This window comes from Camellia sinensis, chromosome 7 (assembly GCF_055761805.1).
Source record: "Camellia sinensis isolate YWXY chromosome 7, ASM5576180v1, whole genome shotgun sequence".
Classification (NCBI taxonomy): Eukaryota; Viridiplantae; Streptophyta; class Magnoliopsida; order Ericales; family Theaceae; genus Camellia; species Camellia sinensis.
The window spans coordinates 52,885,607-52,912,602 of record NC_138967.1 but is presented as its reverse complement, the minus strand read 5'-3'; the positions used below and the strand labels follow the sequence as shown (position 1 = coordinate 52,912,602).

General features: G+C 35.9%; 1 protein-coding gene and 2 long non-coding RNA genes across 4 annotated transcripts; all 3 read right to left on the bottom strand.

The window, feature by feature from the left end:
• Nucleotides 1–10,739: 10,739 nt before the first annotated feature.
• On the bottom strand, nucleotides 10,740–11,747 carry LOC145795102 (uncharacterized). The gene is made up of 2 exons (XR_014335330.1): nucleotides 11,020–11,747; nucleotides 10,740–10,968 (listed from the first exon to the last, which is right to left on the bottom strand). It is a non-coding gene; the product is annotated as an uncharacterized LOC145795102 (long non-coding RNA).
• Nucleotides 11,748–14,494: 2,747 nt separating this feature from the next.
• On the bottom strand, nucleotides 14,495–26,705 carry LOC114268061 (RPM1-interacting protein 4). 2 transcript variants are annotated; one of them, XM_028209162.2, is made up of 5 exons: nucleotides 26,504–26,702; nucleotides 23,118–23,140; nucleotides 16,135–16,731; nucleotides 15,370–15,561; nucleotides 14,495–14,724 (listed from the first exon to the last, which is right to left on the bottom strand). In XM_028209162.2, exons 1-5 carry the CDS (start codon nucleotides 26,580–26,582, stop codon nucleotides 14,692–14,694), a joined length of 924 nt encoding a protein of 307 aa, XP_028064963.2. In that variant the 5' UTR covers nucleotides 26,583–26,702; the 3' UTR covers nucleotides 14,495–14,691. The 2 variants fall into 2 exon arrangements, with proteins under 2 accessions (XP_028064963.2, XP_028064964.2); XM_028209163.2 differs by lacking the exon at nucleotides 23,118–23,140 and having other exon boundaries at nucleotides 26,504–26,705.
• On the bottom strand, nucleotides 16,983–21,903 carry LOC145795101 (uncharacterized). Its single transcript, XR_014335329.1, has 2 exons — nucleotides 18,712–21,903; nucleotides 16,983–18,669 (listed from the first exon to the last, which is right to left on the bottom strand). It is a non-coding gene; the product is annotated as an uncharacterized LOC145795101 (long non-coding RNA).
• Nucleotides 26,706–26,996: the final 291 nt, after the last annotated feature.

Here is a 26,996-nt window from a genome sequence, read left to right as displayed (position 1 = left end):
GAAGGGAATTATCACTTAAGTTCTCAAACAATTGCCATGCCTCGACATCATTTTTAGACATAAATGTCCCACCACAGGACGAATCCACCATTTGGCAGTATGGCTCAGTTAAGCCATAATAAAATGTTTGAACAAGTTGTCAATCAGGCACTTGGTGGTGGAGACACTGTTGGAGAAGGTCTCTAAGTCTTTCCCACGTCTCATGGAATTGCTCGCCATCCATTTGAGCAAAGTTTGTGATGGCTCGCCTAAGTTGGTTGGTTTTACCTATGGGAAAGTACTTCTCCAAAAACCGTTGCTGTAATTGGTCCCAAGTTGTGATTAAGTTAGCAGGTAAAGAATTTAGCCAGTGTTTGGCTTTATCCTTTAACGAGAATGGAAACAATCGCAACATTAAGGCTTCATTTGTGAAATTCTAGATCCTTACTGTCGAGCAAATTTCCAGAAATTCATTCAAATGCTTATAAGGATCATCATGAGTTAGTCCATGGAATGATGGGAGCATTTGTATGGTGCTGGACTTAATCTCATAATGAGCAGCAGTGGTATTGGGTAATTGGATGCATGATGGTGATGTATATGCAGTGGATGTAAAATAATCCTTAAGTGTCCGGTTGGGCACATTCGGGACATTAGGATCTGTCATCTCTAATGGCTCAATGTATGAATATTCAAGCCTAGGAATACGAGCAGAGGTCCTAAGTCTCCTAAGGGTCCTTTCTAGTTCAAGGTCCATACTCCACAATTCAGGGCGACAAGAACGACGCCCGTGCATACACTACCCAAACACACACACAAGTTCCAACTCTGTGCACTAAGAATGAAAGCAAAATACCAAAGGAAGAAATACTCACAGCGGTTTAACGAAAACGCTTTACTCGTCTTGCGGATGCTTGACGTGTAGACGTTGTTTCCAACCTCTGTTTGAGCTTTGACTTTCGTTTTAGCACTTTGGTGCTTTGCTTGTGAGTGTTTGCTTCTGTTTATTCACTTTAGTGCTACGGTTTTTATTTAAGCTCGGCTGCGCTCCGATTGCACTTCAATGATAGCTCCAATTTCAAACGCTCTGCACACTTAGCAACACCAAAAGCATAAACTCCTAAACTAAAAATTAAAGTAAGAATGTAACTTTAAATTAACTAATTTCGCCAGAAGTCCCCGGCAACGGCGCCAAAATTTGGTGGGTCGTTGAACACACCAAAATTAAATACTAAACTATACCAAATTCAATCAGAATAATGGCAAGTCCAGGTATCGATCCACAGGGACTATTGTGAAATTAAATTAATTCAATCGCAAAATTCCTAAATTAATTTTGATTAAAACGATAAGATTGATTCTATACCTAAACAGCAATTAAATAAAATTGAAGAATTATATTGACAATCAAAATCTAGGGTTTGAGATATTAATTTTCGGGAAAAAATTCTAGGGTAGAGAATTCACCACTAACCACATGAATGAGACTTAACATCAACCATCAATCGCAATTCGGTTTGAATTATCCAATATTTCACAACTACAAGTTTGAAATATTGATCAAGAGGGTTGTTGCATTCAATGTACAGGCACGAATCATCCCGAGTAGTATGAGTCATTTGCTCTAAACTATGTTAGCAAAACGACCCGTCTCTCATAGCATGACTCGTCTCGTACTTTGAATACAAACACAAAGAATACTAATGTATGGAAAACATTAAACAATCACAGAGAGTAAAATGCTTGAAGAGAAGAACGAAACAATTATTTATAAACTTCTAAAACATCCATACATTCATTCAAACCAAGTTATAATGAAAGCTCGTGAAAAATTCCATTACATAGCTAGGGTTTCATCAAAACCCTAGAAAAGACGACTAGCCACTCATGGAGGAGTGGAAAGAGGGAGAAGATGAAGAAGAAGCCCCCATGGAAGTGTTTTCCAAGCTTTGGTAGTGTCTCCCCTTTTGGAACCCTAGCCTCCCTCTTTTCTGTATTCAATTTTCGAACCCTAACTGTGACTGATTTTCTGTCTTTTATTCGGAGCAAAATAGACCAAAAAGTCCATGCACGCGTCCCTAGGTGGGCCACTCGTGCGGTGGTGTGGGCCGCTCGTGCGGTGGTGGGCCGCACGTGCGGTGGAACTTGGTCGCACGTGCGGTGGTCTGGTGGACTCGGATTTTTCACGTCTCGCTCGGAGAATCTGATTTCGCGCCCCCTTTTGATTGAATTTTCATATTTCCTGTCAAATCTATACAAGTGCACGAAACACATCATCTCCACCAAATAAATAAAATTAAAAGACAAAAAATGTAACCTAAGTGGCCTCAATGTGGTACCTTTCGACCTACATCACAAGCCTTCCTTAATCAATCTCATTTTCTAAGAAGTAGTTCTTTTTATTTCTTCATCGTTGGCGACATCATGGAGGTACCCGAATCTTATAGTCGAACCAAATGAGGTGTCGACACCAGCCCTTGCTCCCTATAGCCCCCCCCCCCCCAATTTTCTTTACAATCTCTCTCTCTCTCTCTCTATATATATATATATATGTCATTACTATTTTCTATTTGGTTTCCTTTTGTTATTGATAGTTTGTAGCTAGTATTATTATTATATTTTTTCCTCTCTTTATCTTTGGAATATGGCATTGAACTATCACTAAGTGCAACAAAATTTGTATTTTATGCACGTTCACCTTTACTGGACATTGTTTTTATTAAGAAGTTCCAATCCTACAAAATTTTCCTGGGAACTAGACAATCTCCAAGCAACAACTCATTCAATTCCCTCTCTTCAGATATATTAATTTCACACTTTTGGAGCATTTTTTTTGACAGCGCGATCTATTGATCAAGGCATTTTGTGAGGCAACAATAGAACCTTCATATGTGAAGGCACCAAGGATGCAGCCTGAAATAATAATGCCCCATGTAAGTCCATCATCTTAAAGATAAATTGTTCTCATATTTAGTAATGCCTTGAAATGTAATAGTTTGATCTATAGAACCCTACTCTTATTGTACCACATTTTGGTGCATGTGACACCCCACACTTTTGTTCTCATTTCTCATATAGAAATGCTCCGCGCTCTAGATAAAGTAAGTTTGAACCAAATGAAGAATTAGGGCATCTGGGACTACTAAAGCACCTCATCATGTCAAATGCTACAAAGTAACTACATAGATCCCATTTTTTGTGTAAAATAACCTCTAAAGGTGAAAGATGTCGAAACGTAGTCCCTTCCCTCTCTGCCACCGACATAGCCCCATTCCCCTTTCTCTTTGCCACCACCACAAACCTAGCCCTCTCCATCATGAATGTTGCAACTCCCAACCCTCTTCCATGTAAGTTAGGGATGGTGTTGATAAATGGAAAGAAAAGAATAGAGAAAGAGTGAGAGAAGAACGCCATAGGAGACCTTCAACCCACCATTGCCAATCATTGAGCCCTCAAATACATCTCACCCACCCCTACAATCTCTCATTCACCCTAGCCCCCTCTACCTAAACTCTTTCACCCCAACCCCATTTGTAACGTAACCTCTCCTTAACCCTAGCTGTTCAATCACAAAATTAATGTTGCCTCATTGAGTTCTATTTGTGGTGGTTGACTAATGGAGATTTTCTTTGTTTAGCGAATTAGCAACAAGTGAGAATGGTGGTGGTGGCGGTGGATTGTGGTGGGTTGCAGTGATGTGTGTGTATGTGACCAAAGTTGGTGGACCAATGGGTTTAATTTCAATTTCATTAAAAAAGCATGGGGGTGACCAAATTTGATATTTTGAAGTTTGTCAACAAACTTCATATGAATGGAAAGCTAGTGAGGGGCCTCAATTCTTCTTTTATTGCATTAATTCCTAAGGTCTAGATGGCCGTAGGGGTTTTAATGAGTTTGGACCAATAAGCTTGATTGTATGTGTTTACAAGATTTCACAAAGGTTATAACTATGTGGTTGAAATGTGTTTCGAGTGATTTTCAGTTGGCTTATATTGAAATAATTAGTGGAATTTTGATTGGAATGAAATTATTGATCAACGGAAGGGAAGGAATCAAAAAGGTGTGATATTATATATAATTTCCAGAAAGCATATGATAATGTTAATTGGAGGTTTTTGCATAACACGATGATTGGTATGGGATTTGGAAATAAATGGTGTCAATGGATAAGGAGCATATCTCAACATCTTCTTTATCCATCTTGATTAATGGGTACCTTATACATGAGTTTAGCATGGAGATGGGTTTGCATCAAGGTGATCTAGTGTCATCTTTCCTTTTTATACTGTGTTTGGTTAAAGGATTTAAAAAGAGATTTGAAAAGAGAAAAAGAAAAGGTGTTTGAAACGGGATTTAAGAAGAGATTTGAAAAAAAAAAAAAAAAGTGTTTGAAATTAGGTGAAATATAGGCATATTTTATTCATATTTCATTTAGATTTTCTCTTTTCCTTTCTAAATTTCTTTTCAAATCCCCCCAATCAAACACAATATTAACATTTTGATCGAAGTTTGAATTTATCATTTAAGAGAGCTAAAACCTTAACTTGATTGAAAGGGCTAAATTTTGACATGTTGATTTGTATATATCTCAACTTCAATTTATAGATCGCATGATCGTTTTTCGAAAGGCTGATTTGGAAGAGGCAAAGAATATTGATCATTTATTGATATAGCCCTAGACTCAAGAAAAACTTCACACAAGTGCAGTGTGGAGTGGGAGTACAAGATTTATAAAATAAGATAAAAAGAGGGAGCTACAAGGTTATTAAAATCAAGATTCTACGTTAGATCGTTGGAGGTATTTATAAGATTGGATCATAGAATTTAATTGAGAATCGTAAGATCCTACCGAAAAAGACAAATTACATAATAATATAATTTAAATAAACATTTCTTAAAAATATATATATATATAATGAGCGTATATTCTACTAAAAATAAGTGAAGATATTGTGAAAAATATAATACTCTATGTAAAATGTACATATAATATTATACAATAAAAAACTCGATAGTAAAAATTTTGTATTTCATCAAAAAAGAAGGTGAAGAAGAAGAATTCTATAACAAAATACTTTACATTCTACAATAATGCATAAAAAGTGAAGAAAAAATATTTAACAAATGGATATGAAAATAGATTAAGAACTCAAAAGAGCAGTTTAACTGAATGACAAGGTTTATCGTTAACATCCTGGTGAAGTGGATTCGAGTCACAAAAATAATCTCTCCAAAAAATGGGATAAAGTTACAATCATCTTACCATCCTTAGACTCTGCTAAAGCTAAGTTTGTTTTTCCGACTAATTAAATTACCACAATAGTTGAATGTTTGTTTCTTAGTTTATTTTTTTTGGTCTATTTAATTCAATACTACTTAATTTTTATTATTTATTTTGACCACATGAATTGGTATTTAGACAACAAACATAAAATTTACAATAAAATATGTTATATAATACAAAACAAGGCTTATAAATAGGATCGGATTCGGATCGGGATTCCCATTACCAGGATCAAAAAATCCTACCTATAAGAAATTTTTTACACGATCCGGATCAATTGTATTCAAATGGATCGTAAAATCATAGGATCATAAGATCCGGATCAAGATTTTGATAACAATGGGCGGCTAAATTCCTTAATGTTGTGTTTGATTAGGGGATTTGAAGAGGGATTTAGAAAGAGAAATGGAAAAGGTATGTGAAATGTGAATAAAACATACCTATATTTCACCTAGTTTCACACACATTTTTCCTTTTCCTTTTCCTTTCCAAATTCTTCTCTAAATCTCCCAACCAAATATAGCATAACTATAGAGTTGGAGAACTTCCTATTAAATATTTTGGTCTTCCTTTTGGTGCTAATCCGAGAGTTGTAGTAGCAGCATGGAAACTGTTATTAACAAAAAGTTATGGAAAAGGAATTTTCTTTCTTTGGGAGGTTGGCCTACACTCATCAAATCCTCAGTTGCTAATCTACCTAATTAGGGCCGGGCTTTCTTTCGGTCCGCGATTAGAGAGTACTATTGGATCCGTTGGAGCTCATCATGAATCTCGTTTTAATCATCTGAACCGTTCAATGTGTAGAACTCATCGAGTACTATATACTTGTAAAACATCACGTTGATCAAATATCGATAGCTATCTCATTGGATCAGATTTCTGTCAACCATTTATTTTTTCACCATCCATTTTTTTTATACAAAACTAATTTGATCACATAGCTATCGATATCTGATCAATGTGACTTTTTACAAGCATATAATACTCGACAAGTTCTACACATTGAACGATCAGATTATGGAAACGGAATTTGTGAAGTGAATAAGGAAGTGTGGTGGTGGTGGTGGGTAGGAGAGAGAGAGAGAGAGAGAGAGAGAGAGAGAGAGAGAGGGGGGAGGGAGGGGGGGGGGGGTTGGTTGGTTGTTGCTAAGTGGTGGTAAAGCAAAATAAATGAAAAAACCACCTTGTAGAGAAAGTTTTATGTGAGGAATATAATATGAGTCACTATTGTTGGTTGTCGAATTCAAATGTTATAAGAAAAACTTCAACCATTATGTATTGAAGAACATTCTATCAAGTCTTTCAGTCGGCATTCTTCAAGAGAAAAATCGAATGAGTAAAAAACTAATAAGGGTGCATTGAAGAACATTCTATCAAGTCTTTCAGTCGGCATTCTTCAAGAGAGAAATCGAATGAGTAAAAAACTAATAAGGGTGCATTACACTAACGGTCCCTATATTAGTTTGGAACTTGTGTCATTTTAGTTCCTGACTTTTCAATTGTGACACATTTTACTCTAAATTTTGAATCTTCTTCCAAATAAGGACAATTGTAGATACTATTGGATTTTTTAAGGGCAAAATTGTCAATTTGATAAAATATAAATTAATTTGACAAAAATAAATGTCAAAAAATTATTTTTGAATTTTTAAAAATTATTTCTACTTACTAAAGATAAAATTATATAAAATTGATAAATCTTTAGACATTTATTTATTTTTTTTACCAAATTAATTTTTATTATGTATTTGGATGATGATCATCTAAAATTAATTTTTAAAAATTAATCATGTAATTTTTATTAATTTTTATCATCTTTACATAATTTTATTTTTGGTGGGTAGAAATAATTTTTAAAAATTTTAAAATATTTGTTGACATTTATTTTTGTCAAATTAGTTTATATTTTATCAAATTGACGATTTTGCCCTTGAAATTAAGTAATGGTGTGTTCAATTGTCCTTATTTGGAACAAGATTCAAAATTCATAGTCAAATGTGTCACAATTAAAAAGTCAGGGACTAAAGTGATACAATTCCCAAACTATAAGGACTAGTAGTGTAATTTGCCCAATTAAAAATTATTCTAAATATTATATTTTCTTTATTAAAATTAATAAATTAAATTATGTCACTCTATATACGAGTATAATAATCTTATTATTAATGATGCTAAATGTACCTTTGATCGTTTCTAACCATGTCAAGGTTCTCATCTCAAGCTTGAATGTACCCGGTCGAAATGTTGTTATCGTGAGACCAACTGCTATGCCTAAAACAAATTGTGAAGGTACAGAGAGTGCACATATTATGTAATAGTCCAATTTCAGTTGCATGATGTTTTTCAAGAAGCTCTTTTAGCATCCTTTTACTTTATCTCTTATGCTGTGTTTGGTTGGAAGATTTGAGGAGAAATTTGAAAATAAAAAGGAAAAAATTATGTAAAATGTGAATAAAATATACTTACATTTCACCTAGTTTCACACACCTTTACCCTTTTTCCTTTTCAAATCCCTCCCCAAATCCCTCAACCAAACACAACATTAGTGTTGTGTGATCTTCTCAATCAATATCTACAAGAAAATTATATAAGAAGCATGTACACTTTTAAGATGGTGGATTGTCACACTTCTTGGCATGTATCAGATATTCATCCAAATGCATTCTATTATTATTTTTTTAGACCTAGACACGCTTGGGACACTTGGTAATTCAATTTCTTTTAACTTAATTTTGGATATTTCCATATCAGATCATATAAGCCAAATTCCAGTGGGAGAGGATGCAGCAATTCCAGAAGAAGAAGCAATCTGCAATTTTGTTTCAAAGTAATGGGAGAAGAAAACGTGCATAAGACAAATTGTAGATGCAAAAATGCCCTCGTCCATGAACAATGCACAGCTGACTGGTCCCAAGTGAAAGGAAACAACAATTGTGATGTCTGTGGACAAGTGGTTCAAAACTTGCCTGTGATTTTGCTTTGGGCATCAACATATGACAGTGTTGATAGACAAGACTCCAACAAGAAGAGCTTATTTTCACGACTAATTCTCAACAATGCTACTAAGCTCAAAAAAGTTATTAGAAAAGTTGTTAGAAAATGAAGCGAGCAGACCATATTTATTTTGGGTGTGACTCTCGTTACATTAAGTTTGAATCTACACCTCCACACCACACTTTATTTTTGGGTAACTTCACTGACTACTTTTTCAAAATCCCTAGCTTTTTCCATTCTAATATAGCTCAATATTGAAAACCATGCAAAAGTAAAATGGGCTGGAGTTTACTTTTTTCTGACTTTTTCTAATTTTAGATGTTTTTCTTTATGGCAAATACTTGTGTTAGACCATATCTAACAATTTAAGCTTATAAAGTATTTGTTCATTAACATAATACTAAACCAACTAGAGCTTGGACTTGAATCTTATTGTTTACCTTGTAATTCACACATGATACTCACCCATTGGAGGGACTTGAGCCTCTAGTTAAGAAACATATGTAAATACTGGTGCCAGATCCTATAAGAGCTACATTAGTTGTAAACACTTGAACATCACATACAAGCCCTGTTTGATATGTTGGTTGGAGGGGGATTGGGATTGTTATTGTGAAACCTAATTCTATAAACTTCATTACTGGATCAATCAAGTTCAAAACATTCTTAGGACTGCTAGATTACTATGTTATGTTGATTGATTTTCACCTCGTACATCTGCAACACAAATTGATTCTAACAATCGAAAGATCAGCAATCCAGAATGAAATCAACAGCTAAATATTGATGCACATCTTCTTAGCCATATCACAACTACTCTTTTTCCATCAATATTTTTTACTATTCTTCATTACATAGTTATGAAGCCTAGATTGCTCTTGAAATATGATTCACATCACTATATACAATAGTTGAAGAACAAATTACACAACGTCACTAAAAGATCAAACACGATGGAGGTGAATCTGTGCATAATAACAGTTGCTCAACTTTATCTCTTGAACCAATAGTATACCACAAGAAATGGAAATTATTCTCAAAATTATTTTGTTGATTGTATATCTAATTACTCTTATACACCGAACAACAGGTCATTCACTACTAATTTTCAAGGACATAGAGTTCAGTTTCAGGCCAATAACAATGGAGGTAGATTTGGCTACCAATCCAACTCTAGAATTTTTCGTCAAATATGTGGCAAAGATAGTCATATTGCCTTTGATTGCAAGCACAGAAAGGTTCCCGATTTTCTACTAGAGTCTACTTTGCCTGCTTCAACTAGTCATTCCAACTCAAGAGCATATGTTACTAACGACCTAACAACCTGACACCACCAGTAAATTGTTACATTGATTCAGCTGCAACCAATCATGTTACTAATGACCTAACAACCTGCAACTCTATGAATGTTATCAACTATGAAGCACGGGTACTCCAAAAATAGTGCCGTACACGCACCGGCACTACTAAAAAGCAGGGCTTTTGAGTCGGCAGCTTGCCGTCGCAAATAGCGGATTTGCCGACGCAAAAACTTTTTGCGACGGCGTTTCGACGGCAACTCAAGGGACGAAAATGGTGGGGTCGCAAAAAGTTTTTGAGTCGGCAATCTGCCGACGCAAAAAGTTTTAATTTTTTGAGACGGTAGATTGCCGACTCAAAAAGTGGTTAAATGTTTTAAAAAATTTAACTCATAATTTTCTCACTGAGGCTCCCAAGGTTCGAACACACACCCATTTGGACAAGTTGACCTAAGGTCAACACACTACACCCACTTCACCACCACACCTCTTTCAGATATTAAACGAGATATATATTATTTATAGTATATACACTCAATATTAATATAAAAGTATATGTATAAATAAATATATTTATTAAATATAATCAAGTAAATAAATATATATCTTGGTTATAATTTTTTTTTTTTTGCTACGGCATCAGTTGCCGACACAAAAAGGTCTAATTTTTTGCGTCGGCACAAATTTGCCGACGCAAAAGGTCTATGCCGACTCAAAAGGTCTATCTTTTGCGTCGGTAAATTCAACCGACTCAAATAATACTATCAAATATTAATTTTTTGTGTCGGCCAACGGTGCCGACACTAAAGGTTTGGTATTTGAGTCGGCAACTCTGTGCCGTCTCAAAAAGGCTACCTTTTGCGACGGTAAAATTTGCCGACTCAAAAAACCGACTCAAAAGACCCTTTCTTTAGTAGTGCGGGTACTTACCGGGCGCGGGTACGCGTACCGGGTACGGCAAAAACCAGTTCGGTACGTCTGCCTCAGTTGGGTACGTCATGGGTACGGATCGGGTACGGCATGGGTACGCCTTCGGTACGTCTGCCTCAGTTGGGTACGTCATGGGTACGGATCGGGTACGGCATGGGTACGCCTTCGGTACGTTTTGGGTACGTCGGGGGCAGAAATCAAATTTTTTGAAAAATTAAGGGGTACCGAAGCAATATTAAGAAAAAAAATTTAAAAAAAAAAAGAAAAAATGTGCATACCCGTATACGAATGCCCTAAGCTTCACTGGTTTGCATCTCATCCAAGCAAAGATAGAGGCGACTTCGACCATCGTCATTTTCCTCTTCTGCGACTTCGAACAGTGATCGACTTCGACCCTCACCCTCATCTTCAACCCTCACCCTCGTCTGCGACTTCGAAACAGATCGACTTCGACCCTCACTCACCCTCGTCTTCGACTTCGACCTAGAGATTCGACCCTCGTCTTCGACTTCGACCCTCGGCTTCGACTTCGACGCAGAGATCAGATCACCCTCCTCATCACTGTTTTGCCCTAATCTCCTCTTCGACGCAGAGATCAGAGGTATATGTATATCTCTCAATATTTTTTTTTTTTTTCTTGTTTCGTCTTTAGTTATTATTATTAATACTGAAAATGCTAATAAATATTAATAATAAATACTATTAGAGTTGAAAATGCTAATAATCATAAATGGTAATCATAAATATTATTATTAGTTATTAATAATAAAAAATTACTTCATCTTTATTTATTATTATTTTTTTCTTGTTTCTTCTTTAGTTATTAATACTGAAAATGCTAATAAATATTAATAATAAATATTAGAGATGAAAATGTTAATAATCATAAATGGTAATAATCATAAATATTATTATTAGTTATTAATAATAACAAATTTGAGATGAAAATGCTAATAATAAAAAAAATTAGTTATTCCTTAAAAAACAGTTTATGCTTATAGGATGTAATACGCAGTTTAGTTAAATTAGATGTATAAGCTTTTCACCACAGTTTATGCTTATAAAACAATTTAGTTAATAATCAAAAATATTATTTTTTATGCTTATAAGAAAATGAGTTCATCAATTTGTACGTTGGATCTTTCCACCATAATTATAAAAAAATAAAAAAAATAAAAAAATATTGGTGTACCGCAGCCGTACCCGTACCCTACTTTTTTGGGGTTTTGCCGTATCGACGTACCCGTACTCGTATCCGTACCGTACTCGTACCCGCACCCGTGCTTCATAGGTTATCAAGGACCAGATCAGGTTATAGTAGGCAATGGTAATTCATTACCAATTTGTCACAAAGGTAAGGGAATCTTACTTATTTGAGACGTTCTTCTTTATAACAATATTTATCTCAGACCATGTCTTACTATTTATGGTTATAGAGTATTTAGTCGTTAACACACATAATACTAAGCCAAATAGGTCTTGGGGAGGCACACATGCCAGGACACCCCAACTTAATAGTATTTAGTATCGAACAAATTACATTTATTTGGAAACTCATTTCTGAATGAATTTCACTTGTTTGGCAATGTGTTTCCAAATTATTTAACGTTCAATAGTTCATATCTGAACAAAATGTGTATCTTCGGCTCTGTGTTTCCATATATTTTATTTTTCTAACTATGGTGATGGCCAATGGTGCAATCGTGCTACTGTTGTTGTCCACTTGGAATCTCTGCTTTGAGAGTTTGAACGACAATGGGGTTGTTGTAAGGGTGTCTAATGCATGTCTTGAATTTAAATGACTTTAAACTTCTGTGTTGCACCAAATGGGGATCGCAAGGGAATGAAGCAACAAAAAATTTACTCTTATACACCGAAAAATAGGGGATCACAATGAATTTATTGGTTTTTGATATAATTGAATTTACAAAGCATTTGATACTTCTCTCTCTTTGTTATGTGCCCAATCAATAATACAGGATATGTGACAATTTTTCAGGAAAAATAGGGGACAAAGTGACCACATGACCATATGCTATTGGACAGGCACACAACCATGCTGGAATTCTTGACCCACTTGATAATTTTGCTTTCGAGAAGTTTGTTAAGTCTAGTTTACCATGGGGCTGTGAGTAGATGTAATAACAGGGATACATGACTATTTTGTTTGAAAAATAAGAACAAAATATCCCTATGTTCTCTTACTAGTAGAATGGCACACCAACTAAAAGTTAATAATTCAAAAGCAAAAAGCAAAAGCACTCATCACCCAATTTTTAAAAATCAATTTATTTAATTTATTTCTACCTAATAAACTATAATAAGAAGCTGTATCAAATAGTTTGGCATAGACTTCTAAAATAAAACAAAAAAGCAATAAACAACTCAGATAAGTTGCACCAAACAGTCCCAAGAAGGACCACGGGAAGCATTTGAAGACACGTCCATCCAATAATCAATATGCCCTTAAGACTTCTATGTCCAAATTTAGTAAAATAAGCTTCTTTTTTTCTTTTTTTTTTTAAAGGGTGAAATTAGAGTGTTGTATCAATTAAGTGAGGCTTGCAATTGTGTTCAGTAGATCAGATGATCCTTCCTGCTTTCCATCACCAAGAATCAAGAATCAAGATGCTGTGGTATGGTTCTGTATATTTTGTCACAATGACTGACCTGTCATGTTATCCTCTTGAATTGGGTTGTAACTTGTGACTCTTAACTGTGTTCAATAAAATACTTTTCTCATTGAAATTTTATGCCAAATATATATATTTTTTGGTGCTTTATTTGGGAGATGGCATAAATGAAAACTAGAAGATAAAATGATGAAAACACCTTTCTTTTTGAGAAATTATTTAGTAAGTTTGATTTATAGACGTCGTGTATGTTTAATAGTAAAAAGATCCATGACTATATTTTTTGTTTTTTTAGGACAAATTTCACTTTACCCCTTGTAATTTGGCTCATATGCACATAATTTATTGTCATTTGGAATTAAGCACACAACCCCTATTTGGTTTATGAACTAAAGTGTACTGTTACGCTTATTAACATCTCAGAAGAAAATACTTAACATCATTGTATGCAAGTAATCTCATTGTGCAAACCCACAATCATTTTTGTCATTTTTTTGAAAATCAATATTCACATTAACCCTTGTAACCCTGATATTTGAAAATGAGTACACAACTCTCATATCCTAGCATGTGTTTCATACTTGTTAATTAGGATCAAATGTATAACAGTGCACTTTAATCTACAAAATGACAAAGGACTTGTGTGATTATTTCTAAATAATAGGGTGTAATCTATATATGGACCAAATCACAAAACGATAAAATAAAATTTGCTCTTTTTTTTTCATAAACAAAATGGCCACGTGTCCTCTATAAATCAGACCTATCATATAACTTCTTGAGTCCTGAGGCTTGAGGTTTAAAGAGAATAAAGCAAATACTAAAAACACTCACAAAAGCATATCAACAAAAGTCATGAACTGAAGAAATCAAATACTGGGTTTGGTTCTGATATCCAAAGCTGGTTTTCAGGTATCATCCCTAAAACGAACCTTAGTCATTCGACCTAGATAAGCAGCAAATCTGACTGTTGATCAGAAAATGATTAAAATCAACTTAAAAAATCAAGATGGTTTTCTCAAAGGGTCAAACTTACCACTGGCGCTGTTTGGGAACCCAGGTTTGGGGCTAAAATAGCCTCAAACACTAAAAAGGCCTAATAGTCTCAAACAGTGCCTAAGCCACTGACCTATATTAAAAATAAAAATAAAAAGAGTAGCCTAAGCCACTGTTACAACATTAAGATGCAATAATAAAAAATAAAAACATATTTAAGTTGTCGCAACTCATGTGCAAAGGCTAACTATTTGGAAAAATTATTTGTAAGCTAAAAATTGATAATCAGAAAACATCTCACTAGTCAATTTTTTTTCAGCTTAAACTATTTTTGCCTTATAAATTATAAGTAAAAGTTGTTACATTCTGACAACAAGAAAGGAAAAGGAAGGGAGGGGAAAGGCGAGAAAAAGCCCGATGCTTTCCCCTTGAAACTTTGTTTTATTTTTTATTATCACTAAAAGCACACCATAAAGAATTTACTTACTAGAATGTTGAATCTATACGTAAGAGAATCCAAGCTATATTAGAGTATACAGGACCAACGTGCTTTCTATTCACTGATGTACAAATGATTTCATTTTCTGCCCCATGGAAAGCAGCAACAGCTCTGTCACAGAGAGAGAGAGAGAGAGAGAGAGAGAGAGAGAGAGAGATTAGAATAGTAGTCTAGCAGATGAACTACATGAGCGTAACTAATAAAACTATACAAACATAATTTATGTAAGGAATTTTCATAAAGCACGATGTGGTTCATTTTTATCCATTCACCTGAAAATAGAAGGCCTATCACTGTGTTTCATAGTATCAATAACATCACCCCACAACAGTCGGCACTCTAAATGGGTTTTTTTGTAAAAACGTTATATTTACTTAGTATTAATACCCCCTCTGTCCCAAATTATCTGTCCATTTTCGGCATTCGTTCCCTTTAATTGGGTCAATAAATAATGTATTTTTCGTAAAAAAAAACAATTTTTTTTCACAGATTAAAATATCTCAATTAGTTCTTTGAGATAAAATTAATAAATACAAACAGTTTTTTGAGATGTCTGGAATAGTGAAAATGGACCAAAATTTGGGAGAGAGGGTGTATGTGAGAATTTTAAATAGAGGGTTTGCCTCATTGCTATATGACAGAACATTCCTAAATTTCCAGTAAATCAAACACCATATAGTCATGTCTCCACTCTGACAATTCTCGATTTTAACAACTATTGAGGAATTGAAATATTAACAGAAGGTACTAACAAACCTGGGAATCGCCTTTTCCATATTGCTTCTGACCATTGGAATAAGAAGTGTCAGTTGCCATGACAGGAACCTTTCCTGCCCCACTCTGCTTCTCCTCTCGGACTTGGTTGAATATGTGAGAATAACCTTCAGCTGATGCGGGGTCGCTCTCATCCCAATCACCAAATTTGGGAACAGCAGGACTGTGATCAGGCTGCCAAATCAGAACAAACATCACTACTTCAAAATAAAACCATGACAGATTTTCCACAATGATCACTATCCAATAGTGTCCAACTCGGTATTCTAAGTTGTCATTTCATCAATGGTTCAACCTTCCATTGGTCCAATAGATTCCTTAAACTCTAAGGGGTAGGAGGGGAAGGAAACCCAATTCCCATAAATCACCAATAATCATTCATAGTTTTCAATTTAGATGTCTGATTCAATTAATCATCTAAAGCTACACAAACTAGGCCCAAGCGATTTTAAGCAGATTTTAAAAAGCAGTCTTCAGTAGCCAAACGTTTCTCCATGCTTCCCTCTTGTCATCCCTAATCCTCCGTTGAAACATGATAAGAGAAAGTGAACTTGGTACCTTAAAAAAGTGAATAGTATTCCAAGTTTTCTTTTCTTTTCCTACAACTTCTCATAAGTCAATGAAAAAATTATAAGGTAATTCAAATCACCATTTTCCTAGTAAGCTTACATAGTGCACGTATGCGTGAACACTTGTGCAGATTTGAGAATGTAGAGACAATGAGATATCAGAGAAAGAATAAATTACAGTGTCATCGCCTCGATTGACTGATCTCAATCGGGATCTTAGGCCATGGCTGCCTTCAGACGACCCCTTCCTCTCCTGTGAGGGAGAAGAAACCCCACTGCTTTTACCTCCAACCCTCGACTGGTAATGAGGGTGAAGTGGTGAGTGGTCAGTGCAAGAACTGGAACTTTTCCGTGTAACCCTTTTGGGGGTTTCACCAGTTTCATGCCGCAATGGAGGATCTGCTGCTCTACTGAGGTCACCTTCTTCCTGGCTCAGCAGGCATTCATTCGTTGGTCTCAATGCATCTGAGCCCTTTTGTGCCTCTGATTCTACTTTACTGCTTCCAGATCCTACGCCACCATAATTTTGAAGCTCACCTTCTTTCCGGCTTGTCCGGCGCTTAGGCTTTGACTTTACATCTGATGTTCCCATTGCGCCCTTCACTTCAGCCTCTTGTTGAAAAGGAGGTCCTTGAACAGGAGGGGTATTGTCCTGAGGATCATTTGGATTCATCCTCACGCCACCTTTACCTTTTCTTGCTTTATCAAAATATTCCGTATAGGAAACATTTTCTTCACTTTCCCATTTGCCAAACTGTGGTACTTCTGATTGTTGCTGCAAGCACGAGGCAAAAGCTTATTAAACAAATGCATACACGTGACCCCGTTGTAGGATCAACCAACGCACGAGCTCTCATCTCTTTAGTACAATAAATAAATAAGTTCAGGATGCTTTTTTTATCTTCTCTTTTCTTTTCTTTTTTTTGTTTGGGGGGGAGCAGTTGGTCAATACTACTAATGTTGAAATTGAGAAGTCAATAAATTACTGAAGACATAAGCTATTGGAAATAAATGCAAAGTACATAATTTTCTTTTTTCTTTTGCATTTGATATTGTCCTGGTTTTATTCTGTTAAATTGTTGAACCCTAGTGAATTGATTAATAGCTATGCTCCCACATAGAATAAGATCTAAAAGAATCAAAAGAAGCTCATAATGGGTTCTCGTAGAGGAAAACAATAATATGACTTTGACAATAAGCAGATATCAATATTGCAAATGTTGATCAAGTTGCAATAAATTTTAAGCACACAATTTTTTCTGAAGAACCCAACTTTATCTGTAGAAATCAACAAGGCATTGGTATGGGTGCTTTTAGTAAAACTGAAATAAAGAAAAGGGGGGGAATGGAGCAGTTGGGGAAATAATACTATTTAAGGAATTTTTTTTCAAATATATTATTAATGTGTCTCTGCCTGTGCTCGTCATAGTTTGTCCTATGCACATCCTTCCTTGAATATCTTTCAAATCCACCTCACTAAGATCCACCCTTTTGAGACCTGGTCTGTGGAGAGCCTTGTGCTTGGAGAATAGTTTCATTAGAACATATTCTCTACAGTCACAATAAAGTAAATTAGATTTTTTTTTTTCTTTTATGTACTTGTTTACTAATTCCATAGTAGCTAATTCTCATTCCCTATGATAGGGACATAGGAAGGTGAGGTATGAGATGGAATAAGAGACACAACATCTGCACTAACATATGCCCCAACTTCGCGGCCAGCAAGCGGCCCTCATGGTTATGTGCATGGGTCAGCTCTGATACCATTTCTAATGTCCCACTACTTGCTGGCCAAAGTAATCTGTGGTTCTACCAACATAACTCAAAAGTTTAAGCCCAAGTTACTAAGTAGCAAGGTAGTGGTGCTTTATATATCCAAGATCACCCATGCAAACTTCCGATGCGGGACGGAGTGTTACACAACTAGCACTCACTTTAATTTATAGGCTCCTCAATCACTCGAATCTCACAGAATTTCATGTTTCTTGGGCTTAAAAACAAAAGGAGACAAAGATAGAGAAATTACTTGGGAGTTAGTGACAATGAACTTCCAAGTTCTTATTTCTTGTGCTTAAAACAGAGATTGAGAAAGGAGTTTTTTGGAATTAGTGGTTGGGGTGTTATGGTTTTGTTAAGTCTCCTATCAATTCAACTCATTGATACCCCCAGACATGTCAATTCAAACTAACTCAAAGCAATTAATCAATGAATTTAATTACACTTGTTCAAAACAAAATTCAATTACACCCTACTCATTACCATCTCTCTCTTTCACCCTTTCTTTCTAAATTTCCATTTTCACTGATGAGTTTTTGAATGTGTGAATTTTTCATTTATTGGGCTTACAGAAAGAAAGAAGACAGTGAGGGAGAAAGAGATGATGTTGGACAAGCAACAATAACGAAATTGATATCGCATTTTTTTTAGGTTGACCATTGTTTTGATAACATACTATTTTAGATAAAAAGTCAACTTTCTCTCTACTTTTTTGCAAGTCTTTTTGTAAAAAGTCAAAAAGCCAACTAAAATAGCTAATTTCCAAAACAACCTAAATCAGTGAAATTTCCTAACTAAATAAAAAGAACATAGTATGTTAAAATCCACCTACTCTCCACCTACTTCACCCACTTAAACCTACTCCACTAAACCTAACCCACTACACCACTACCACCTCACCTACTCCACTAAACCTAACCCACTACACCACTACCACCTCACCTACTCCACTAAACCTAACCCACTACACCACTACCACCTCCACTTCACCTACTCCTTACCTACTACACACTCACCCTCTTCTATATATAGGAATCATGAATCATTGTAATAGAAATCAATATATCAATCAATAATAATACATACAATTTATTCTCTCTCTTTCTCTATACATTATTTCTTACATGGTATCAGAGCTGGTTTAAAACCTAGTATCTTCGCTTCCCCGGCGGGCGGCAACCTCACCTTAGCCGCCCGCCGGACCTCAACCTATTCCGCTGATAAAATCAACAAAGATTTGTGCAACTGTAGTCCTGTGTGAGGCTGATGGAGAAGAATTCTTCACCTCATATGACGAGACAGTCTGGAACTGGAAACACTGCAACATTCTGCTCTGGAATTCTGCAGCAGCTAGATTATAGCTTGGTTGAGTGCCAAGCTTTGGTTCTTCCACCCACTCTTGAACTTGCCCAGCAAAGTGTGAAGGTTCATGCTTGTGTTGGAGGGACTAGTGTGCGCGAAGATCAGCGCTTTCTCTCCAGTGGGGTTCATGTTGTTGTTGGTACTCCTGGTCGTGTGTTTGACATGTTGCGGAGACAATCACTTCGCCCTGTTTACATCAAAATGTTTGTCTTGGATGAAGCTGATGAAATGCTGTCACGAGGTTTTTAAAAATCAGATCTATGATATTTTCCAGTTGCTGCCACCCAAAATCCAGGTTGGGGTGTTCTCAGTTGCTGCCACCCAAAATCCAGGTTGGGGTGTTCTCTGCCACAATGCCACCAGAGGCTCTTGAAATCACCAGGAAATTCATGAATAAGCCTGGAAAGAGAAAAAGCTCATGCTAGGATTTGCGAAGTGATTCGCTGCAGGAATTTTGGCTTTGGATGAAACCCTTACCATACTCCACTCATTCTCTCCAACTGTTCTAACTTTTTATTTTTATTATTATTATTATTATATCAAATAATCAATGCACTCATGTTCCCCACTAACAGTGTCCACTTTTGACCCAAACCATTTTCAATCCATCATTTCTCCTTCACCTTTTGCACCCCACTCACCGACTCTCTCTCCACTTTATCACATGGGTTTGTCCCTCTCTCTCCTCCATTTGATTTCAAAAATCACTTATTTTTATTTATTTTTTCCAAGTCACTTTTCCTCTTTTTTAAATACCCCACTTTATTTTGAAACAATCGCACTGATGTTTTTTCATATAATCCATCTATAAATATTTTTTATCTATTTTCTTTCTCCCTTGTTTTCTTTCATTTTATTTTTATTTTTTCAACAAAACACTCCCAAAAAAAAAAAAAAAAAAAAAAAAAACAACATTTTACAAACTTGTCATTTCTTCATGCCGGGGATCAACCCCGATCAGCATTTTACACCATAAAAAAAAATAATAATAAAAAAAATAAAAATAAAAAAACACAAAACAAAACAAAACACAACCAACACAAATCGGAACAGTGGGATTTTTCTTCTCGCCTATTCCGCCGGTCTTTTCTTCTTGCCACCGTCTTGGGCGGCCCTTACCGGTGTTGCCTCCGTGTTTCCCACTCCACTGGGCATGATCACTACTCCCTGCTCCTCCACTGCAGCATATGGCGGCCCTCCAAATCGGAACATAAAACTGGCCTTCCGCTTCAGCTCCTTGTTTTCCGCCTTTAGCACGCTTATCTCTGCTCGCGCATCCTTATACATGCGTTGGAGCAGAGCCAGTTGGGCGTTTAACTGCTGCACCTCATTTGTCCTACTCTGCAGCCGGTTCGACAAATTTGTAACCGCAGTCATGGTTTCCACACATGACTTCAAGGTATACTGATTGGCCTCCACATCCGACTGCACCGCCATTTTTTGCTCCACCGACCGCATCGGAAAGTTCAACGGAGCAAAACCAGAGGTGTTTGGTTGAGGTTCACTGGCCACCGCACCAGTTATTTCTCTTGTGGACTCGTTCAGTTCTGGAAAGAGCGTGAGCAGACCACGGGAAGAGGAGGCCATGTTCTGGGTAGCTGGACGGGAAGAAGAGGCCATGTTGCTGAGTGTTTCAGAGACGGGTTGGTTACAGAGTATTACAGAGTTTCTTTCTCAGCAAAGGAAGAGTTGTTTTCAGAGGATTTTCAGAAGTTTTTTTTGTCTGCCTCAGCCTCAGCATCAACCTTGGTTAAATAGCGAGGCAGCCACGCGTAGCGCGCGCCACTTGACGCCAGACGACAAACGGGCGCGCCAGTCAAGGCACTCACGTGCCTCGCCATCATGTCCGGCACATCTTTTTATGACTTGGGCTCGCCTTTTGATGGCACGCCTTTTTATGAATTGGGCACGCCTTTTGATGGCACGCCTTTTGAAAGATTGGGCACAACTTTTGAGGGTGCGACTTTTTAAGGGTCCGACATGACTCTGTAAACTGTCCCGACATTGATTCCGGTTAGCTCCTTTATGGGTCCGACAAGACTCTGTAAACTGTCCCGACATAGATTCCGGTTAGTTTCTACAAGGGTCCGACAAGACTCTGTAAACTGTCCCGACATAAATTCCGGTTAGTTTCTACAAGGGTCCGACAAGACTCTGTAAACTGTCACAACAACTGTCACAACATTGTCTGCTACAACGGTCCGACATGACCCCATAAACTGTCTTCTACACCGTTATGACACCACCATACAGTGTCCTCTACAACGTTATGACACCCCCATACAGTGTCCTCTACAACATTATGACACCCCCATACAGTGTCCTCTACAACGTTATGACACCACCATTAAGTGTCTTCACCAATGGTCTGACACGACCATACAGTGTCTCTTATCCTCTTTTATTTTTATGAATTTTCTTGCTTTGTTACTCTCTCCAAACTCAAGTTGGTTAGTTCCTATCCCCCTTGAGTTTGCGGGGGGCTGTTAAAATCCACCTACTCTCCACCTACTTCACCCACTTAAACCTACTCCACTAAACCTAACCCACTACACCACTACCACCTCACCTACTCCACTAAACCTAACCCACTACACCACTACCACCTCACCTACTCCACTAAACCTAACCCACTACACCACTACCACCTCCACTTCACCTACTCCTTACCTACTACACACTCACCCTCTTCTATATATAGGAATCATGAATCATTGTAATAGAAATCAATATATCAATCAATAATAATACATACAATTTATTCTCTCTCTTTCTCTATACATTATTTCTTACATAGTAGGATGTCTAAAGTAGGTAATTGTTACATAATAGTTTTCCCTCTAACCAATCAGGAAGTGCAGTGCAAAAAATGAATGTCAAACCTTCCTGCACCAGTTGCAACATGTTTGGAGATTATGTAAACAAGTTAGATAAAGCACGACCAAGAATTTCAAATGCTCTTTTCTCAATCTCTTTTTAAGCACAAGAAACAATCACTCGACATTTCATTTTCAAAAGTAATCCCTCTCTCTCTCCCCCAAGAAACACAAAATTTTGAGAGATTCAAGAGATTGAAGAGCCTATAAATTGAGGTGGGTGCTAGTGGCATCTTCTTACATCACTTCTACTATTCTCTTTCGAATGTATTGGCTTAGGAAGTCATTTAGGAAACTCAAACATTCCCAGCCATCTGTAAGCACAGATGTTGCATCTTTTATTCCCTCTCCTACCTCACCTGCCTCTAAACGTCCATTTCACAGACTTTTACAGCTACAAGCCCTTCTTGTTCCTATTTCCCATTCGAAATGGGAATGAGAATTAGCTACTATCAAATAAGTAAAGCATGTACAAAAAATATATATATTTTTTAATTCACTAGTATTAAATTACTGACTGTGGAGAATATGCTCTTACGAAACTATTCTCCAAGCACAAGGCTCTCCACATACAATGTCACAAAAAGGTGAATCTTGGTTTGGTGGACTTGAAAGATAATCAAGGAAGGTTGTGCAAATTCTGTGACCAAGTATTCTACATTAGATAATACGATGAGCACAAACAGAAACTTCGTGAATTTTGTGTTTCTAATGCACGAATAATCTAGAATGGAATATTAGTTTACAGAATGAAAAGTTTTTTTATGTGGTAATGGTTATGTAAATGTGTGGATTATGTAGGAGACTGTTGTGAACAGGTGATTTAGTACTTCAGGTCTGCCCTCTTGGCTGGGTTCACCTTGCCAGGATTGGGTCGTGACACTAAGGCCCACCAAGATTGAAACTTCAGGATAAGATCCATTCCAACCCCCTTACCACTGCCCCATTCAATAACTAAAACTCAACAGGTTTTGAAGAAACAACTACGGTTTCTGATGTGTCCATTGATCAGATGTCTACCAGATTCTCACTCCTGTCCAAGCCCTATTCACTCACACGACCATAGACTACAATGCAACTTACAGAAAATTAACTTCATACCCTCAGGTAACATAAACAGCTAAACTAGTTCTTTCATGTGAATTACCTGTATAATTAAAATTACTGGCTCTGCAAAAGATTTAAAAAAAAATTCAGTGACCATGAGAAACAGATTGAATTCTTTAGTATAAGATTGGAACAATTCAGTAATTGGTCGTCAACAGTGAAATCAACCTGCGTGGTTCAAATAAAAAAAGTTGCACATAGTTTTCAGAACATCTAGATAATTTGGCTAATGGAACCACAACAACAAATAAGAAGGTACTGCATTATTGTACTTCTTAGAGATAGTTAGCACCAACCAATGTGCATGGATCATCATACTGGCACAAACTTAATAGATTGATCACATAATGCCTCTCTTGCTATTCCATCACTAGTATCAAATTTAGAACTTCAAGCTTAATTCCTTGGAATTCTACGAAATTGAGCAAGTATATGGAACAGGATATGTACAACTTAGAGCTAAGAAGCATAGACATGACACAAACACGCAGACGTGAAAATTTTTCAAAAAATGCAAGACACAACACGAGGGGACACATGCAAAACATATAATTTTATATATTATTATATCACATGTCATATTTTTTTAAAATTATATAGTTTGTGCTTCATAGAGCTTCCCCAATGTCAAAGCACTAGTGGTGCCAAAAACTTACAAAAGGGTCCAACAATGCTTTTCATACTCTCCAACACCCTCCGTCAAATGCAACACAATCTTACATGTGGAGATACAAACATAACATGCAAACAAACGTAATGCAAATGGGAAACAAATGCAGATGAAATACTTAAACCCAGGACCTCCCCCAACCTGAGCTCTAATACCATGTTAGAACACCACTATTCCCAAAAACTTTTGCTATTAGGAAATGGGTCAAAAAAATGCATACAAGCTATCCAACACCAAATAAGTATACGGTGTTTGTATTGCATCTAGTGATGTGTGTTAGGCCATCCGTGTGTATGTGAGAAGTCTTGGACAAAACATCAACAACTTGACTAGTTGCATATTATTTTATAAAGACACCTATCATGAGACTTTTCCCCTATAAATATGTATGTTCCCTCTATAAACAAACAAAAGGAGGTTAGAAAAGCTAGCCTGAGCCTAGCTGACAAAGACTCGTCACTGCATTAGACACCCAAAAGACATCAAAGAGCAGGATTCATGCCCTTATGTACAAATCACACAACATATGACTACCTTGAAAAACTGTAAAGTATTGTCTAGAGAATTTTATAGCATTGATTATTCCTTCCCATTAGGGCAGTGTGTGGGGGCCTACTACTTATTTCAATCCTCAAACAAAAACAGTCAATTTTCAATATCTAACAGAGGAGTAGGATCCCTTGTTAGTTGTCACAGGTTATTTGAACTTCATCTAGGTGACTCAGTAATACACATCATGAGTTACCACCTTTACATGATGGCATATTACTGTTATTGTATATACCTTTCCAAATCTAGCAAATCAACAGCCATGACTTTGGTCTACATAACCTATATATAAAGGGAATAGAGCATTTTCCACCTTTCTACTAATAGTAACAACACTACAGCTAAACAAGTATGAACTTGTATATATAAGAATAATGAAATTAATATTGCATCTTTTGAGGGTCAATCAGTCATATTCTGCGGCAAACTCTACTTGAGAAGTGATGGGGTCATGGGACACCATCAAGCAATAAAAAATTATTGAAAAAATATATATTTAAATTGTTCATATTTAATTTAATATTGTTTAATCCCATTAAATAATTAAAGGACACCATTAAATAGGGATTCACACTCATCAAGTTTGAGAAGTTTAAATTATTCTGTTTGGTTAACAATTTTTATTTATTTATTTATTTATTTATTTATAATCTTTAGTGAACTTTTTAAATATTTTGAGCAATTTTTTTTACTTTTTTTGATCCTCTTGATTTGAATACATTTAAAAAGTAAAATATTTAAGAAAAATCATTAAATAAAAAAAATACAAAAATTCAGTATATTTTCATTTTTTGTGTGTTTATTGATTTTTTTTTTATAGATTTTTTGATAAATATTTTATTTTTTAAGTACATCTAGCTTATCTTTTTCTAAAAAATAAAAAATAAAAATAGAAAAAAAAATAAAATAATAAATAAATAAATAGAAATTTAAAGACAACAAAACACAAAAAACAAAAAACCCGAACTGTCTTTAAGAACACAAAACTAAACAGAATGAATGTCCTTTAATTTTATTTATTTTTTTCTTATAAAATTTGTAGAACTTAAACTTGTGAGGTGACCCCATCTACAAAAAAATCCTAGAGTCGCCACTAGTCATATTACCTAACTAAATGGAGAGAACATAGTATGGTGTTTGAAATAAGTAATTATTACATGAAAGTTTCCATCTAACCAATCAGGAAGTGCAGTGCAGCAAATGAATGAGTAAAACTTTCCAGCAACAGTTGCAACATGTTCAGAGATTGTGTAAGCAAGTTAGATAAAGCATAAGCAGGAATGAGTAATGAAAATGAAAATGTGTTTTTCAGTATAGGATACCTCTTTGTTCTAAATTTTGTTATATATATGTCTCATCATCAACCTAGTTTATCAGCACTAAAATTAAATTTTGTTGTATATTTTATCAAGAGTCCATAATTTCAAAGGCCAAGCAACACACTAACCAAGTTAAGAGAAAACTGTAAGGTGTCCGCTGCCCAGCAGAGAAACAAAAACTCTCTCTCTCTCTCTCTCTCTCTCTCTCTCTCTCCTTCCTACCCAGTGTTATTAAAGGCGATAGGCCCACCGAGGCGCCAAGGTCTCTTGGGGCCTAGGCGCAAAGCACAAGGCGAGTGTCTATGATCCATTCTGTGAACTGTTTCTGTGCATGTAGAACTATTGAGAGACATTCAGTCCCAAAGAAAAGGACTATCAACAAATCTGAAAATGCCCAATATTTAGTAGTGCAAAGTTGATTTGCATCAAAGAATTGCTCTATTTTTTCTACTTTTCCAGTAAAGTAAAAGGGCAAATCAGGAGCCCCTAGAAAATATCTTAGAGACGCACACACACCAACAACAACAACAACAAAAAATTTGTTAGAAGAACACATTAGCACAATTACCCAAGTATCAAATCTGCCAAATTTGTCTGTTCCCTTCAGAGAGTTGAACAATATCCAACATTCTGGATCAATCCATCAACAACCAAAATGAAATCCAAAAAAAACCCAGCACTTCAAATCTAACAGTTATACTGTGGAACTTCCAAAAAAAAACACTGAGGAAGATCAAACATATAAAGAACACAAAATCCAGTAAATCTTAAAAATTGAAACCCGTAATAACAATTCAGTGGATTCAAACAAAAGAACACAAAAAGGGCACATTCAACATTTGACAATAGTTGCAAATAAAAGAGGAGAGAAATGGGTAAAGAACTCACTGCCATTGATGTGCTCTGCGCAAAACCCAAAAAATGCCAAAGATGATGAACCTTTCAGTAGATTCACTTTTACCTTCATAAAAATTGGCAAGAGAGAGAGGGGTGACCGGTTGACTGGCGCCACCGGTGAGGATTGACCTCGGTCGTGTTGTTGTCTTCCACAAGACGGTCCTCGAGTAAGTCAAGCATACGTGGCGGTGACGGTAGGTTTTTGGTTTACATGTCGTTAAAAGCACTAAATTATGGAGTTGTTTGGCACGTCTTAAATAAGTATATTTTTTATTTTTTTATTAAAAAATTGAAAAAAAAAATATGAATGTTTGGATTAATTTTTTGAATTTTTATAAAAAAATATGTATTAAAAAATTGTATAAATTAGTGTGTAAGAGAACATTAGGATCGAGAGTTGTGTAGTCATAATTTTTGACTTTTGATAATAATGATAAATTTTAACTTTTTAAATAACTTTTTAACTTTTTGACTTTTTTTTAAC